General features: G+C 36.6%; 1 protein-coding gene and 1 pseudogene across 13 annotated transcripts in view; both read right to left on the bottom strand.

Annotated features, from left to right (window-relative positions):
• Positions 1-13,816, bottom strand: part of LOC121323860 (protocadherin gamma-A11-like) — a 103,121-nt gene that overhangs the window by 18,433 nt on the left and 70,872 nt on the right. The window contains exon 1 of one of the 13 annotated variants that reach the window (XM_041265150.1): positions 10,484-13,056. The exons of 10 other annotated variants lie outside the window; for them this stretch is intronic. In XM_041265150.1, the coding sequence (XP_041121084.1) occupies positions 10,484-12,940 (2,457 nt within the window). In that variant the 5' untranslated portion in view covers positions 12,941-13,056. Of the gene's footprint in view, positions 1-4,870; positions 5,057-6,270; positions 8,901-10,483; positions 13,057-13,816 lie in introns of those variants that run through there. 2 more of the 13 variants (XM_041265154.1, XM_041265161.1) reach the window with 2 other exon arrangements.
• Positions 2,485-4,863, bottom strand: LOC121323866 (annotated as a pseudogene).

Genomic DNA, 13,816 nt, shown 5'->3' with positions numbered 1-13,816 from the left:
TGTTAACTTTAATTATTCTCCGAGAGGGGAGGCCCCATTGAACAAGGAACAGCACTGAAGGGAGATGACCGCGGAACACTTTTCAGCACCTTATTGGTGAACAGCGCCACAGACATACAGGATAGGGCATGCTGCCGACAGAAATTTCAAAATACAGACACGGAGAATTTAGCTTATTTGTTTTTAAGCTACTGACCGTCTCTGTTGAACCGAATACTGTTTTGCTTTTAGCCATATTTTTATTTTCAACGTTGGACGCGCTTTGGATGCAAGTACAGTGCTGACATTCCATTTCCTAAAACTATATTAAGCCAGGTTTCAGGTAAATATATTAAGAAAAAAGGCAGTGTATATTTTAGCACTAGTACAACAAGACCATGTACGGAATTAAATTGAATGGACTATAGAATAGTCGTTTTTTGTAAAAAAATTGGTTTAAAAGCAAACAAGATTGTCCATAAACTAATGTTCACAGAAAATAAATATAAAAAAAGAGAATTTCGACAAAAGCTGCCATATATACATAATAGTTTGATTGCTTACTTTCATTTAGTTAAAAAAAACATGTGCATCTTGTTGTATTTGATTATTAAGGGTTCATATCGGGCATATGAGCTTTCACATAACTAAGAGCTTGAGCGAACCAGCGGCACAAAACCGCTGTAGATAATCTGAAGATACTAAAACCATAGAACTAAATCTACACAACCAAACAGACTTCAGTGAAAGTTTTAATTATAAAATCATTACTGCTTGTATGCCTTTTTTTTTTTTTAAAGATCAGTCAGCCAGTTGCTGGTGTATCAATAATTTTTCTGCCATTTAGGAATGAGGCATTATTTCTGTAAGCATTTTAGCTGTACAATATGAATTATATAGCACATACATTCTATTTGAGACGCACTTTCACCACTGTTGCTATTGACGCTGTTCACTGTTTTGGCTAAGACCCTTCAACATTGCATGTGTGTTCTGTATAATATACTATTGTTCTTGCTAGAAATAAAAGGAGCATATACATGATACACAATATGCATAGTATTTTAATGTTTTCTGTTGGTGCAGATAATGACATAGATTCATAATTGCATGAAATAACAAATTTGTGTTTAAGTTATGTGTATATTAAATTGAGTGTATAATTGCACTAATCCCAGAATATGTTAAAACAAATTCTGCTTCTTGACACAAAGAACCCCAACCTCCTACGGATCTCATCATGTAAGTAATCTGTCCTCTGATAACTTTCACTCCAGAGCTGCACCATCTATCTTTGGATTTTAGAGGTATACAATTACCTTTAATTTCTTCATTTCATTGAGATGCATTTCTTCTACTGTATAAACCAAGTAAAACCAACTGCATTCACCCATTTACTCTGTTCATATCAAGTCTCTGAACCTGATATGAACACCCCCCCCCCCACACACACACACACACACATTCAACCCATGAATCCAAAATATTGTAAGAAATGTGGGCACCGTTACATAAACCCCAAGACAACACAACGTTTATTTTTTTCATTTGTGAAAGTAGTATTCTAAAAAACCAAAAAAAAACAACTTATGACATTATCTCACGAAGGGCATCCTTTTGTCAGAGCACTCGTACATAAAGTATCAAATGTTTTTCAACTACACTGCAACATAAAATATTACAAATAAAGGCAATAAATCGTTTAAAGGCATATATATATTATATATATATATATATATATATATATATATATATATATATGTATATGTGTATATGTGTATACATGTATATATATATTGTATCTATATATACACATATATATATTTAACACACACACACACACACACACACACACACACACACACACACACACATATATATATATATATATATATATATATATATATATATATATATATATATATATATATATTTGTCATAGCTGATTGACAGCGATATTACACATGTACATAGTAATATCTATGATAATATGTCCTAATAATAAAAGGTGAAAGCTTCTGAAAGACCTTCTATTATTATGACATTCTGACATTATCTCATGAAGGGCATTCTTTTGTCAGAGCACTCATACATAAAGTATCAAATGTTTTTCAACTAAACTGCAATATAAAATATATATTATTAAAATATAGTGGCCTATATTAACCACTGTGGACAAAATGCAGGCAACTGACCACTCCATACTGTATATATGACATGGGCAATCACACAGCAATCAGTCACATGTTTAGCATGGTACATAAAAACTGTTTTACAACAATCAGGTTGTACCAAATCTAACAAAGCATACCTGTATTCTATACTTACATTATGTACTGTTTGTTTATTTATGTATAATAACCTACATTATGGAAATGATCTACAGAATGTGTTGTTACTGTAACTTGTTCGTGTTTGCAATCTAAAGTATTTGGCATTATATTTAATGTAGCAATTATTACACAGTACAAAGTCACTGCAATGTCTTCATCAACGAAGGCTCACCTGTATGGAAGGGTTTGTGTCATCAATTAAATTATTCTCCTTCTGCACGTGCAGCATGGTCTCTGCAGCACGCGGGTCAGCATTTAAAACGCTTTGGCTACAAGGTCTGATGTATTTGAATTCGCTCTTTCCCGAGTCGGTTGTTAAACACACCTCATAATTGTACACATGTCGAAGTGTTCCTGTTCCCCCAGCGTCTGCATACTGGGGTGGGTAATATGGAATAGCAGGGAGGTTTCCGTTTGATTTATAAAACAGTCTGGATTGTCTCCATTTACAGAACTTTACTGACAACAGCATTATAATGGAGACAATAAAGAGAAACGAAACTGTAGCCAATGATACCACCAAATAAAATGTCAGATTTTCGTTGTAATCCTTATCCTGTATGAAGTCACTGAATTCGGAAAGTAATTCAGGAAAGCTGTCAGCAACCGCCACGTTCACATTCACTGTAGCTGAACGAGAGGGCTGACCATTATCCTCCACTAAAACAACAAGTCTTTGTTTCACAGCATCTTTGTCAACAACCTGGCGCAACGTCCTTATCTCCCCATTTTGCAGCCCCACTTCAAAAAGTGTCCTGTCTGTAGCTTTGTGCATTTTGTATGAAAGCCACGCATTCTGTCCAGAGTCGGCATCAACAGCTACCACTTTAGTCACGAGATAGCCAACATCAGCTGAACGAGGCACCATTTCAGCCACCAGAGAGCCTTCAGATTGTACTGGATAGAGAATCTGAGGCGCATTGTCATTCTGGTCCTGCACAAAGATGTTTAAAGTCACGTTGTTGCTAAGAGGAGGAGAACCTCCATCCTGAGCTTTAACGTGAATTTGAAAGTCTCTTATTTGTTCATAGTCAAATGACCTCACAGCATAAATTATACCAGAGTCAGAATTAATTGAAATATAGGAAGATACTGGCGTCATGTTAATTTGTTTTTCTTCAAGAAAGTAAGAAATAAGGGCATTCTGGCTCCAGTCAGAGTCTTTGGCTCGTAAAGAAAATATAGATACTCCTGGGGAGTTGTTTTCAATCACGTAAGCGGTGTATACGTCCTGGTCGAATTTCGGTGCATTGTCGTTAACATCAGATATCGTCAGTTGTATTGTCAGGTTACTTGACAGAGGAGGCTCTCCTTCGTCTACTGCGGTGATGGTTATGTTGTATTCAGAGACTATTTCACGGTCTAACATACTTCCAGTCATTAAACTATAGTAGTTAGTTAAGGACGACTTGATTTTAAAAGGCAGATCTCTGTCAATTGAACAACGAACCTGCCCGTTTTTTCCAGAATCTCGATCTTCAACCTTAATCATAGCTATCACAGTTCCAGGTAAGGAGTCTTCTGGTATTGGACTCGAAAATGACATCATATTTACAGATGGAATGTTATCATTTACATCAATAATTTCAATTATTACTTTACCAGAGTCTGTAAGACCGCCATGGTCTGTTGCTTGTATGTTAATCTCATACATTTTAGCTTTCTCAAAATCCAGTTGTCCTATCACTTTTATTTCACCAGTATTTGGTTCTAGCTCAAATAGCCCTGAAACACTATGAGTCGTGTGAGAAAAAGAGAAACTTACTTCTGCATTTGACCCTGCATCTGCATCAAATGCATTTACTGTCGTCACTGTTGTGCCTTTTAATGCATTTTCAAGCACAGCAGCTTTGTACACCGACTGGCTAAACACTGGAGCATTGTCGTTTGCATCTAGGACAACAACATATATATTAACTGTGCCAGACCTCTGAGGGTCCCCGCCATCAACAGCAGTTAATATTAAAGAATGTTGTTCCTGCTTTTCTCGATCCAGCGGTATTTGCAGCATCATCTCTACATATTTACTGCCATCAGGACGGGAGTGTGTTTTTAAAATAAAATTATCACTTGGTTCTAGTGAATAGCTTTGGAGAGTGTTAACACCCACATCAGGGTCCATGGCGCTTTCCAGTAAGAAACGCGCCCCTGGCAGAGCTGACTCGCTTATTTGTAATGTAACTTCATTTTTGGGAAATACGGGAGCATTATCGTTAATATCAAGAATTTCTATTGTAACACGAAAGAGTTCCATTGGGTTTTCAAGAATAATTTCAAAACTCAAACTGCATGGAGACGCCTGCTCACATAACAGTTCCCTGTCTATTCTTTCTTTCACAACCAATTGCCCTTTATCGACATTCAGCTCCATGTACTCGGCACTGCTTCCCGTAAAAATACGAGCTCTGCCAGATGCCAGTCTTTTAAGATCTAACCCCAAGTCTTGCGCAACATTACCGACAAACGATCCTTTTTTCATTTCTTCTGGGATAGTATAATTAATCTGTCCATAAACTACGTCTGTAGCACACACACACAAGAGGAATAATTGTACTTGCCATTTTTTAGTCCAGCCTGTGTTTTTCCAGGCGGTTTCAAGACGACCAATCCCACGATTTAGCATGATAAATTGTCGATTTTGCACATTACTGCAGACTTGTAATCGTCCAAAAAACGGTTTTACAAACAAATACAAATATGCCTTTAGTAAATCAGCTCGTCCAAAGTGTGCTGCATTTCTGTATCCGCAGTTTCTGTGTTGTAATCCAAGCACTGTATAACGAGCTGCTATTTTTGCCTGTCTTATACTGAGCAATAATAGGGGAGGTCCTGCTAGATCCGTACTTGAAGACTATCGCCTCATTGATCAACAGCGGCACTTAGAGTCAAATGATAAAACTACACAACAAGATAGTTAAAATAAAGTAATACGTTAGCATTCTGTAGATTTTATTTTATTTTATTTTATTTTACCAGATATCGGTGAAAAAATCTATTCAATATGCTAAAGTTTAAACAGAAAGGAAGAACAACAGAAAACTGGAGTGTTCTATAATACGTACATATGACTGAGTGTACAGTGTATGCAGAGAACAGCCAAAGTGAGGATTGCACTGACAACACGTGTATAGTTATTAGAAAATTAAATCAATCATCTGCTTATTTTAAAAACAACGCTTTACATCAAATTTACATGCGTTTGTGTTTTAATGTAAAATCTACACAATGAGTGCACTCTGCTCTTCAGAAAAAAAAAAAAAAGTGTAATCCAATAAGAGCATGTATAGGCTGAAACTTTACATGTTGTATTTAGTTATTTACTGTTATTGTGGCTCCATATTACACAGCTGCCTATTGTGGCAGGAACATATATTGTTGAAGACTAGACTTGGGATTTCCAGTTGCAAGAGAAAAGGTACTTTTAACATTGCTATTTGGATTAGTAACACAATGTAGTTTTTCAAAATCAACATAATCAATACTTAATTTTTAAAATTATATTTTATATAAAAAATAAAGTACTATAAAATAAAAAAAGACGCATTTAAATGTGTGAAGAACCTACGAACTTATTACAATTATCAATCTGATAATTAGAATTGCCACTGATTTCATTTTGGAACAGTGGGGGAAAAAAGCATTAGGAGCATTAGGGACGCTTACAATTGTGTTTTGGAGGAAACAAGCAAGCATTGTAACCACAATCATATATACAATAACGATAAAACATAATATGTAAACACCTGGTCAAATAGAAAACGCAAACACGCACAGCATAGGTTCTGTTTTCTATATTGAAACAGAAAATGGTAAAATATGGTTACACCACAATCATTGTGTTGTGATACGCCATAAAAACATTGGATGGAGAACTTTCTTGTCCTGAAAATTACAAGCATTTACACATTATATACTGCTACGAAAATATAACCTATTATGGGCCTTTACAAAGGCTCACCTGTGTGTAAATATCCGTGTCTCGTGTGACGTTCCTCTCTTTTTGCACGTGCAGCATTGTCTCGGTAGCACTAGGTTCAACACCTACAATACTTTCACTGCACGGTCTGATGTACTTGAACTCACTCTTTCCGGAATCAGCAGTTAAACACACTTCGTAATTGTACACGTGGCGAAGAGTTCCAGTCCCACCAACGTCTGCATACTGAGGAGGATAATATGAACTTGGAATTACAGGGAGGTTTCCATTTGATTTATAAAACAATCTGGATTGTCTCCATTTGCAGAACTTCACTGACAACAGAATTATAATGGAAACAATAAAAAGAAAGGAAACTGTAGCCAATGATACCACCAAATAAAATGTCAGATTGTCATTGTAATCCTCATCCTGCGCATTGTCACTGAACTCTGAAAGTACTTCAGGGAAGCTGTCTGCAACCGCCACGTTCACATTCACTGTAGCTGAACGAGAGGGTTGACCGTTGTCATCCACTAAGACCACAAGTCTTTGTTTCACGGCATCTTTGGCAACAACCTGGCGCAACGTCCTTATCTCCCCATTTTGCAGTCCCACTTCAAAAAGTGTCCTGTCTGTAGCTTTGTGCAGTTTGTATGAAAGCCACGCATTCTGTCCAGAGTCGGCATCAACAGCTATCACTTTAGTCACGAGATAGCCAACATCAGCAGAACGAGGCACCATTTCAGCCACCAGAGAGCCTTCAGTTTGTACTGGATAGAGAATCTGAGGCGCATTGTCGTTCTGGTCCTGCACAAATATGTTTACAGTCACGTTGCTGCTAAGAGGAGGAGAACCTCCATCTTGAGCCTTAACGTGAATTTGGAACTCTCTGATTTGCTCATAATCAAACGAGCCCACTGCGTAAAGTATTCCACTGTCTGAGTTAACAGAAATATATGATGATACAGGCGTTCCATTGAAAGTTGCTTCTTCAAGAAAGTAAACTATACGAGCATTCTGGCTCCAGTCAGCGTCTCGAGCTTGCACAGAAAATATAGATACTCCCGGGGAGTTGTTTTCCATCACAATTGTGGTATATAATGCTTGATTGAAAGTAGGCGCATTGTCGTTAACATCAGATATTTTCAGTGTTATTGTCTGGTTACTGGAAAGTGGAGGCGATCCTTCGTCTATGGCTGTAATAGTAATATTATATTCTGAGATTTTTTCACGATCCAAAATATTTTCAGTTACTAAATTATAGTAGTTAGTTAATGATGATTGAATTTCGAAAGGGATATTTTTGTTAATTAAGCAGTTAATCTTCCCACTGCTACCAGAATCTAGGTCTTGGACGTTAACCATAGCTATGGCGGTTCCGGGTTTTGAGTCTTCAGGTATTGGACTCGAGAATGACATGATAGTTATTACAGGGACATTGTCATTTACATCAATTATTTCAATCACTATTTTAGTCGAATCTGTTAGACCACCATGATCTTTGGCCTGTACGTTCATTTGATATAACTTCGCTTTTTCATAGTCGATTTCCCCTGCTACTGTTATTTCACCATTATTTGGATTAAGGTCGAACAATTCACCAACACTGTCAGTGACGTGAGTAAATGAATAGGTTACATGCCCATTAGATCCCTTATCCGCATCAGTTGTGTTCACTGTTAAAACAACAGTGCCTTTTAACGCATTTTCAAATACTGCAGCCTTGTAAACTGTCTGACTAAAAACAGGAGCATTATCGTTGGCATCGAGAACAATAATATTTATAATAACTGCGCCAGACCTCTTAGGATTCCCACCGTCAATAGCAGTTAATATTAAAGAAAGCTCGTCTTGCTTTTCTCTGTCCAGAGATGTTTGTAGAGTCATCGCTACAGATTTACTACCATCAGGGTGGGTGTTTACATCTAAATCAAACGTATCACTAGGTTTAAGTGTATAGCTCTGGATCGTGTTTATGCCCACATCAGGGTCGACTGCGCTCTCTAGCACAAAGCGTGCCCCTGGAAGAGCTAATTCGCTTATTTCTAATATAATTTCTTTCTTCAGAAATGTGGGTGCATTGTCGTTAATATCTACAATCTCAACATTAACGCGATGCAGTTCCATAGGCTTGTCAAGAATAACCTCAAAGCTGAAACTGCAAGGAGTTATTTGCCCACATAACCGCTCTCTGTCTATCCTTTCTTTAACAACCAATATCCCCTTTTCTGTGTTTAGCTCAATGTACTCCGTGGAGCCCCCTGCAAATATACGAGCGTTGCCAGACTCCAGTCTTTTAAGATCGAATCTTAAATCTTGTGCAACGTTACCTACAAATGAACCCTTTCTCATTTCTTCTGGAATTGAATATCGAATCTGTCCATAAACTACCTCTGCAGTATACATACAAACAATGAACCACTGTACTTGCCATCGGAAGGTCCTCTCTATCCTTCTCCAGACGGGTTCAAGTCGAGAAAATCCCATATTTCGCGTGATTATTAGTTGAATCTGAACATCACTGTGAGTATAAAGAATCCAAGAATACGATGTTTTTAAGAAAGTGGGTTATTGCGATATGTTTTTATTCCAAGGTGTGCTGAGTTCCTGTGCCCGCAGTTTCTGTGTGCAATCCAAGCAGTGTAAAGTGCCAACTGCTCTTTCTGTCTGTGATATACAGAGCAACATTATGGGAGGTTCTGGTGGGTCTCTGCTTGCAACACATTACCTGGTTGGCCAACAGCGGCACTTAGAGTCCCAGTAAAGAATTGCACAATTGATATTTTAAAGCTATAGCTTCTGATTATATCTCTCGATCTTTGTAAGTACAGTATTTTGGTGAAGATGTATACCAGAAAAATAAACTATTAAGAAAAAGACAAAATAAATAATTCATATTGATATTTCATTTGTAATAAGTTAAAAGGGCAAGGCTTGGAAAGCTTAATACAGTTTAAAGGCTAATATGTTACCTATAATTGCTTTTATAAGACAGCAGTTAAAGACAGCTGATATTCAGCAATGCACTAGACTGCAGTAATAAAGAAAATCTTTGCTCAAGGATGAACAATATCAATATAAACAGTTAGCATAGGCTAGAAGCCCATTATATTGAAAAAAAAATCAGTTACAGTCCAAATATCTTGAATCTAGATCCTACTTTCCATGGGAAAGATGTGTCAAATCCCTTACAGTTCTCTACCTGGGTCAGCACTGGAGAGCAAAGTTTGCTGCTGGTATTGATTAGACAACTGATAATTACCCCAATACCGCAATACAGTAATTAGCCTTTATAAGGAACATAACTTTATCTAACCAAATACACTGAACAGATGCAATATTATTATTAACCCAGGACTGGTGGATCAAGTCTAAATAAATAATTAAATATGTTCTTACTTATTTACATACATACACACATAGCTCTTCACCATATAAGGCATACATCATATTTATATCAAATTATATATATATATACAACTATTGAAAATGACCCTCTCATCACAAAAAACAATATTGTTTGAAGGTACAGCAAGCTATAATGTAAAAGTCATCAATATAGCTAGATGAGAGAGGGAGAGGGAGATGTTAGGCTAACACACAAATACTGATACTTTCAAAATAAAATTTTTTAGATGTATATATATCTTTTTTAATATATGAATACATATATATATATATCATATAATATAATATATATATATTATAATATATATATATATATATATATATCATATATATGATGATGTGATGATGGTGAACTACTACAACTATGATGATGTCGATGACGTTGACAATTATTATTATTATTATTATTTATTATTATTATTATATTCTTATATTATTATTAATAATAATAATAATAATAGCAGTATTTCATTATGAAAAGTGCCTACAAGTATTCATATTATCTATAACATGTGTTACTATAATTCTACAATAAATACTCTAAGAATTATAATAAAGGTGTTAATGGCTATCATTCATACAAGTGTTATGATAACACATAATGAACACGGATATGCTTGCTATGTCGGTGTCCAAAGTAATCATGAAGGGTACTGGGTGTGGCCATATGTAGCCTTGTTAATGGGGTTACGAATGATATATAAAGTTTCATTTAAATAAATTGTTAACAATAGTTAATATATATACACCAAAGGGCTTCTCGTCGAACTGTCGGTTCTAAAATTGATACAAAAATGACTACAAAAATATAGGTTAATATGGATCTTTATAAACAAATGCTCACCTGTGTGTAAATATCCGTGTCTAGTGTGACGTTCCTCTCTTTTTGCACGTGCAGCATTGTCTCGGTAGCACTAGGTTCAACACCTACAATACTTTCACTGCACGGTCTGATGTACTTGAACTCACTCTTTCCGGAATCAGCAGTTAAACACACTTCGTAATTGTACACGTGGCGAAGAGTTCCAGTCCCACCAACGTCTGCATATTGAGGAGGATAATATGAACTTGGAATTATAGGGAGGTTTCCATTTGATTTATAAAACAATCTGGATTGTCTCCATTTGCAGAACTTCACTGACAACAGCATTATAATGGAAACAATAAAAAGAAAGGAAACTGTAGCCAATGATACCACCAAATAAAATGTCAGATTGTCATTGTAATCCTCATCCTGCGCATTGTCACTGAACTCTGAAAGTACTTCAGGGAAGCTATCTGCAACGGCCACGTTCACATTCACTGTAGCTGAACGAGAGGGCTGACCGTTGTCCTCCACTAAAACAACAAGTCTTTGTTTCACGGCATCTTTGGCAACAACCTGGCGCAACGTCCTTATCTCCCCATTTTGTAGCCCCACTTCAAAAAGTGTCATGTCAGTAGCTTTGTGCAGTTTGTATGAAAGCCACGCATTCTGTCCAGAGTCGGCATCAACAGCTACCACTTTAGTCACAAGATAGCCAACATCAGCTGAACGAGGCACCATTTCAGCCATCAGAGAGCTTTCAATTTGTACTGGATAGAGAATCTGAGGCGCATTGTCATTCTGGTCCTGCACAAAGATGTTTACAGTCACGTTGCTGCTAAGAGGAGGAGAACCTCCATCTTGAGCATTAACGTGGATCTGAAAGTCTCTTATTTTCTCGTAATCAAAGGAACGTACCGCATACAGGACACCACTATCCGAGTTAATGGAAATATATGAAGACACACGTGTTTCATTAATAAACGTGTCTTCAATAAAATAAGAAACTCGTGAATTCTGGTCCCAGTCGGCGTCTTTAGCTTGTAAAGAAAAGACGGATAACCCCGGGAAATTGTTTTCCATCACATATGCAGTGTATGACTCCTGATCAAATGTAGGCACATTATCGTTAACATCAGATATCTTTAGGGTTATTGTCTGGTTGCTTGACAGAGAAGGCGTACCTCCGTCTTTAGCAGTAATGGTAATGTTATATTCAGAAACCCTTTCGCGATCCAAAATATTATCGGTAACCAAACTATAGAAGTTATTTGAAGTCGATTTGATTTTAAATGGGATGTTTTGGTTGATTGAACAAAGCACCTGACCGTTTTTACCAGAATCTAGATCTTTCACATTAATCATTGCGACAGCAGTCCCGGGCAATGCGTCTTCTGGAATTGGACTCGAGAATGACATGAGGGTTATAACAGGAATATTGTCATTTCCATCTACAATTTCAATTATTACTTTACACGAATCCGTAAGACCACCGTGATCTTTTGCTTGTATATTCATTTGATAATGTTTAGCTTTTTCAAAATCAATATTCCCTGTCACTCTAATTTGTCCATTATTTTGATCTAACTCGAACAGGTCGTTACTGCTGTCTGTTGTGTGGCCAAACGAATAAGTCACAAGCCCATGTGATCCTTCGTCTGCATCAGCTGCACTCACTACTGTCACTAATGTACCTTTTAATGCGTTTTCATGCACAATAACTTTATAAACTGTCTGGCTAAAAACAGGTGCATTATCGTTTGCATCAAGAACAATGATGTGTATTTTAACGGTACCAGACCTCTGAGGGTCTCCACCATCAATAGCAGTCAATATTAAAGAAAGATCATTTTGCTTTTCTCTATCCAAAGGTGTTTGCAACACCATCTCTACATATTTATTTCCATCTGGTTGGGAGTGTATTTTTAAATTAAAATGATCAGTCGGTTTAAGGGTATAACTCTGTATCGTGTTTATGCCCACATCGGGGTCCACGGCGCTCTCCAGCACGAATCGCGCTCCTGCCGCTGACGACTCGCTAATCTCTAATGTAATTGCATTCTTGGGAAATGTAGGCGCATTATCGTTAACATCCACAATTACAACATTAACACGATACAACTCCATAGGACTGTCGAGAACAATCTGAAAACTCACACTGCATGGAGATATCTGTCCACACAACTGCTCCCTGTCTATTCTTTCTTTAACAAGCAATATCCCTTTATCCACATTTAGCTCAATGTACTCACTGCTGTCTTCAGTAAAGATACGAGCTCGGCCAGACAACAGCCTTTTTAGATTTAATCCCAGATCTTGTGAGATATTACCAACCAAAGAGCCTTTCATCATTTCTTCTGGAATAGAATATCGAATCTGCCCATGCACTCCCTGTGCTGCACAGATATAAACAATGGAGAACAGTACTTGCCATTTCATTGACGAGCCTTTCAAGGCGATTTCAAATCGACTGAATCCAGGATTTAGCATGATCATTAATTATGTGTATTTATTACCATGTCCTCATAAACTCCAAATATATCTATTTTTGAAGATGATTTCTCAGTATATCCCAATTGTGCAAAACGATTCCTTGTTTCTGTATACGCAGTTTCTGTGCTGTAATCCAGGCACTGTATAGCAAGCTGCTCGTGTTGTCTGTCTTATACTGAGCAGTAATAGGGGAGGTCCTGCTGGATCTGTGCTTACAGAACATCACCTTGTTGATCAACAGCGGCACTTAGAGTTGAAGTCAAGAACTGTACAGAAACATTGGTATAGTGGTAATATTGCTTGCACTGATGTTAAAATAAACTAGCAAGAGTTGAATTTTTACTAAAAAAAACTAAAAACTAAAAACTAAAAAAAAAAAGCAAAAAACAAACAAACTAAAAAATGTGGTACTTTTTTGTGCAACCTTTAGCAATTTATAGTAGGAGCGAAATACAAATGATATTAATACATTCAATATATTTTTTATAAGGCAGCACGTGCTAGGTTTATAAACGTACCCAAAATATCGTTATGTTGTGCTAAAGAAAATTACTCTGTTACTACTCTCACCTAGTACTCCTAGAAAAAGATATGTGCTTATTATTCTATTTTAAAATAACAAAACATTAAGTAATATATACATATATGCTGTAATATATTGCATAAACACAAATGCATAAAACATAAGTATGTCTTTTATAGACTTCTGAAAAAACAAGACCAGTAAAACAAAACTGTATTTCACTGTATAACTGAAAATCTATGTTCTCAGTTTATTCATGCCCATAGGAATAAGTTTAGACGAAACTACGAGTCTCTCATTTTGTTGGAACATGGTACACAGTTAAAGAATTGACAGTATACCACATACATACATAC

This window comes from Polyodon spathula, chromosome 12 (assembly GCF_017654505.1).
Source record: "Polyodon spathula isolate WHYD16114869_AA chromosome 12, ASM1765450v1, whole genome shotgun sequence".
NCBI classification, from domain to species: Eukaryota; Metazoa; Chordata; class Actinopteri; order Acipenseriformes; family Polyodontidae; genus Polyodon; species Polyodon spathula.
This window is presented reverse-complemented; position numbering and strand designations above follow the sequence as displayed.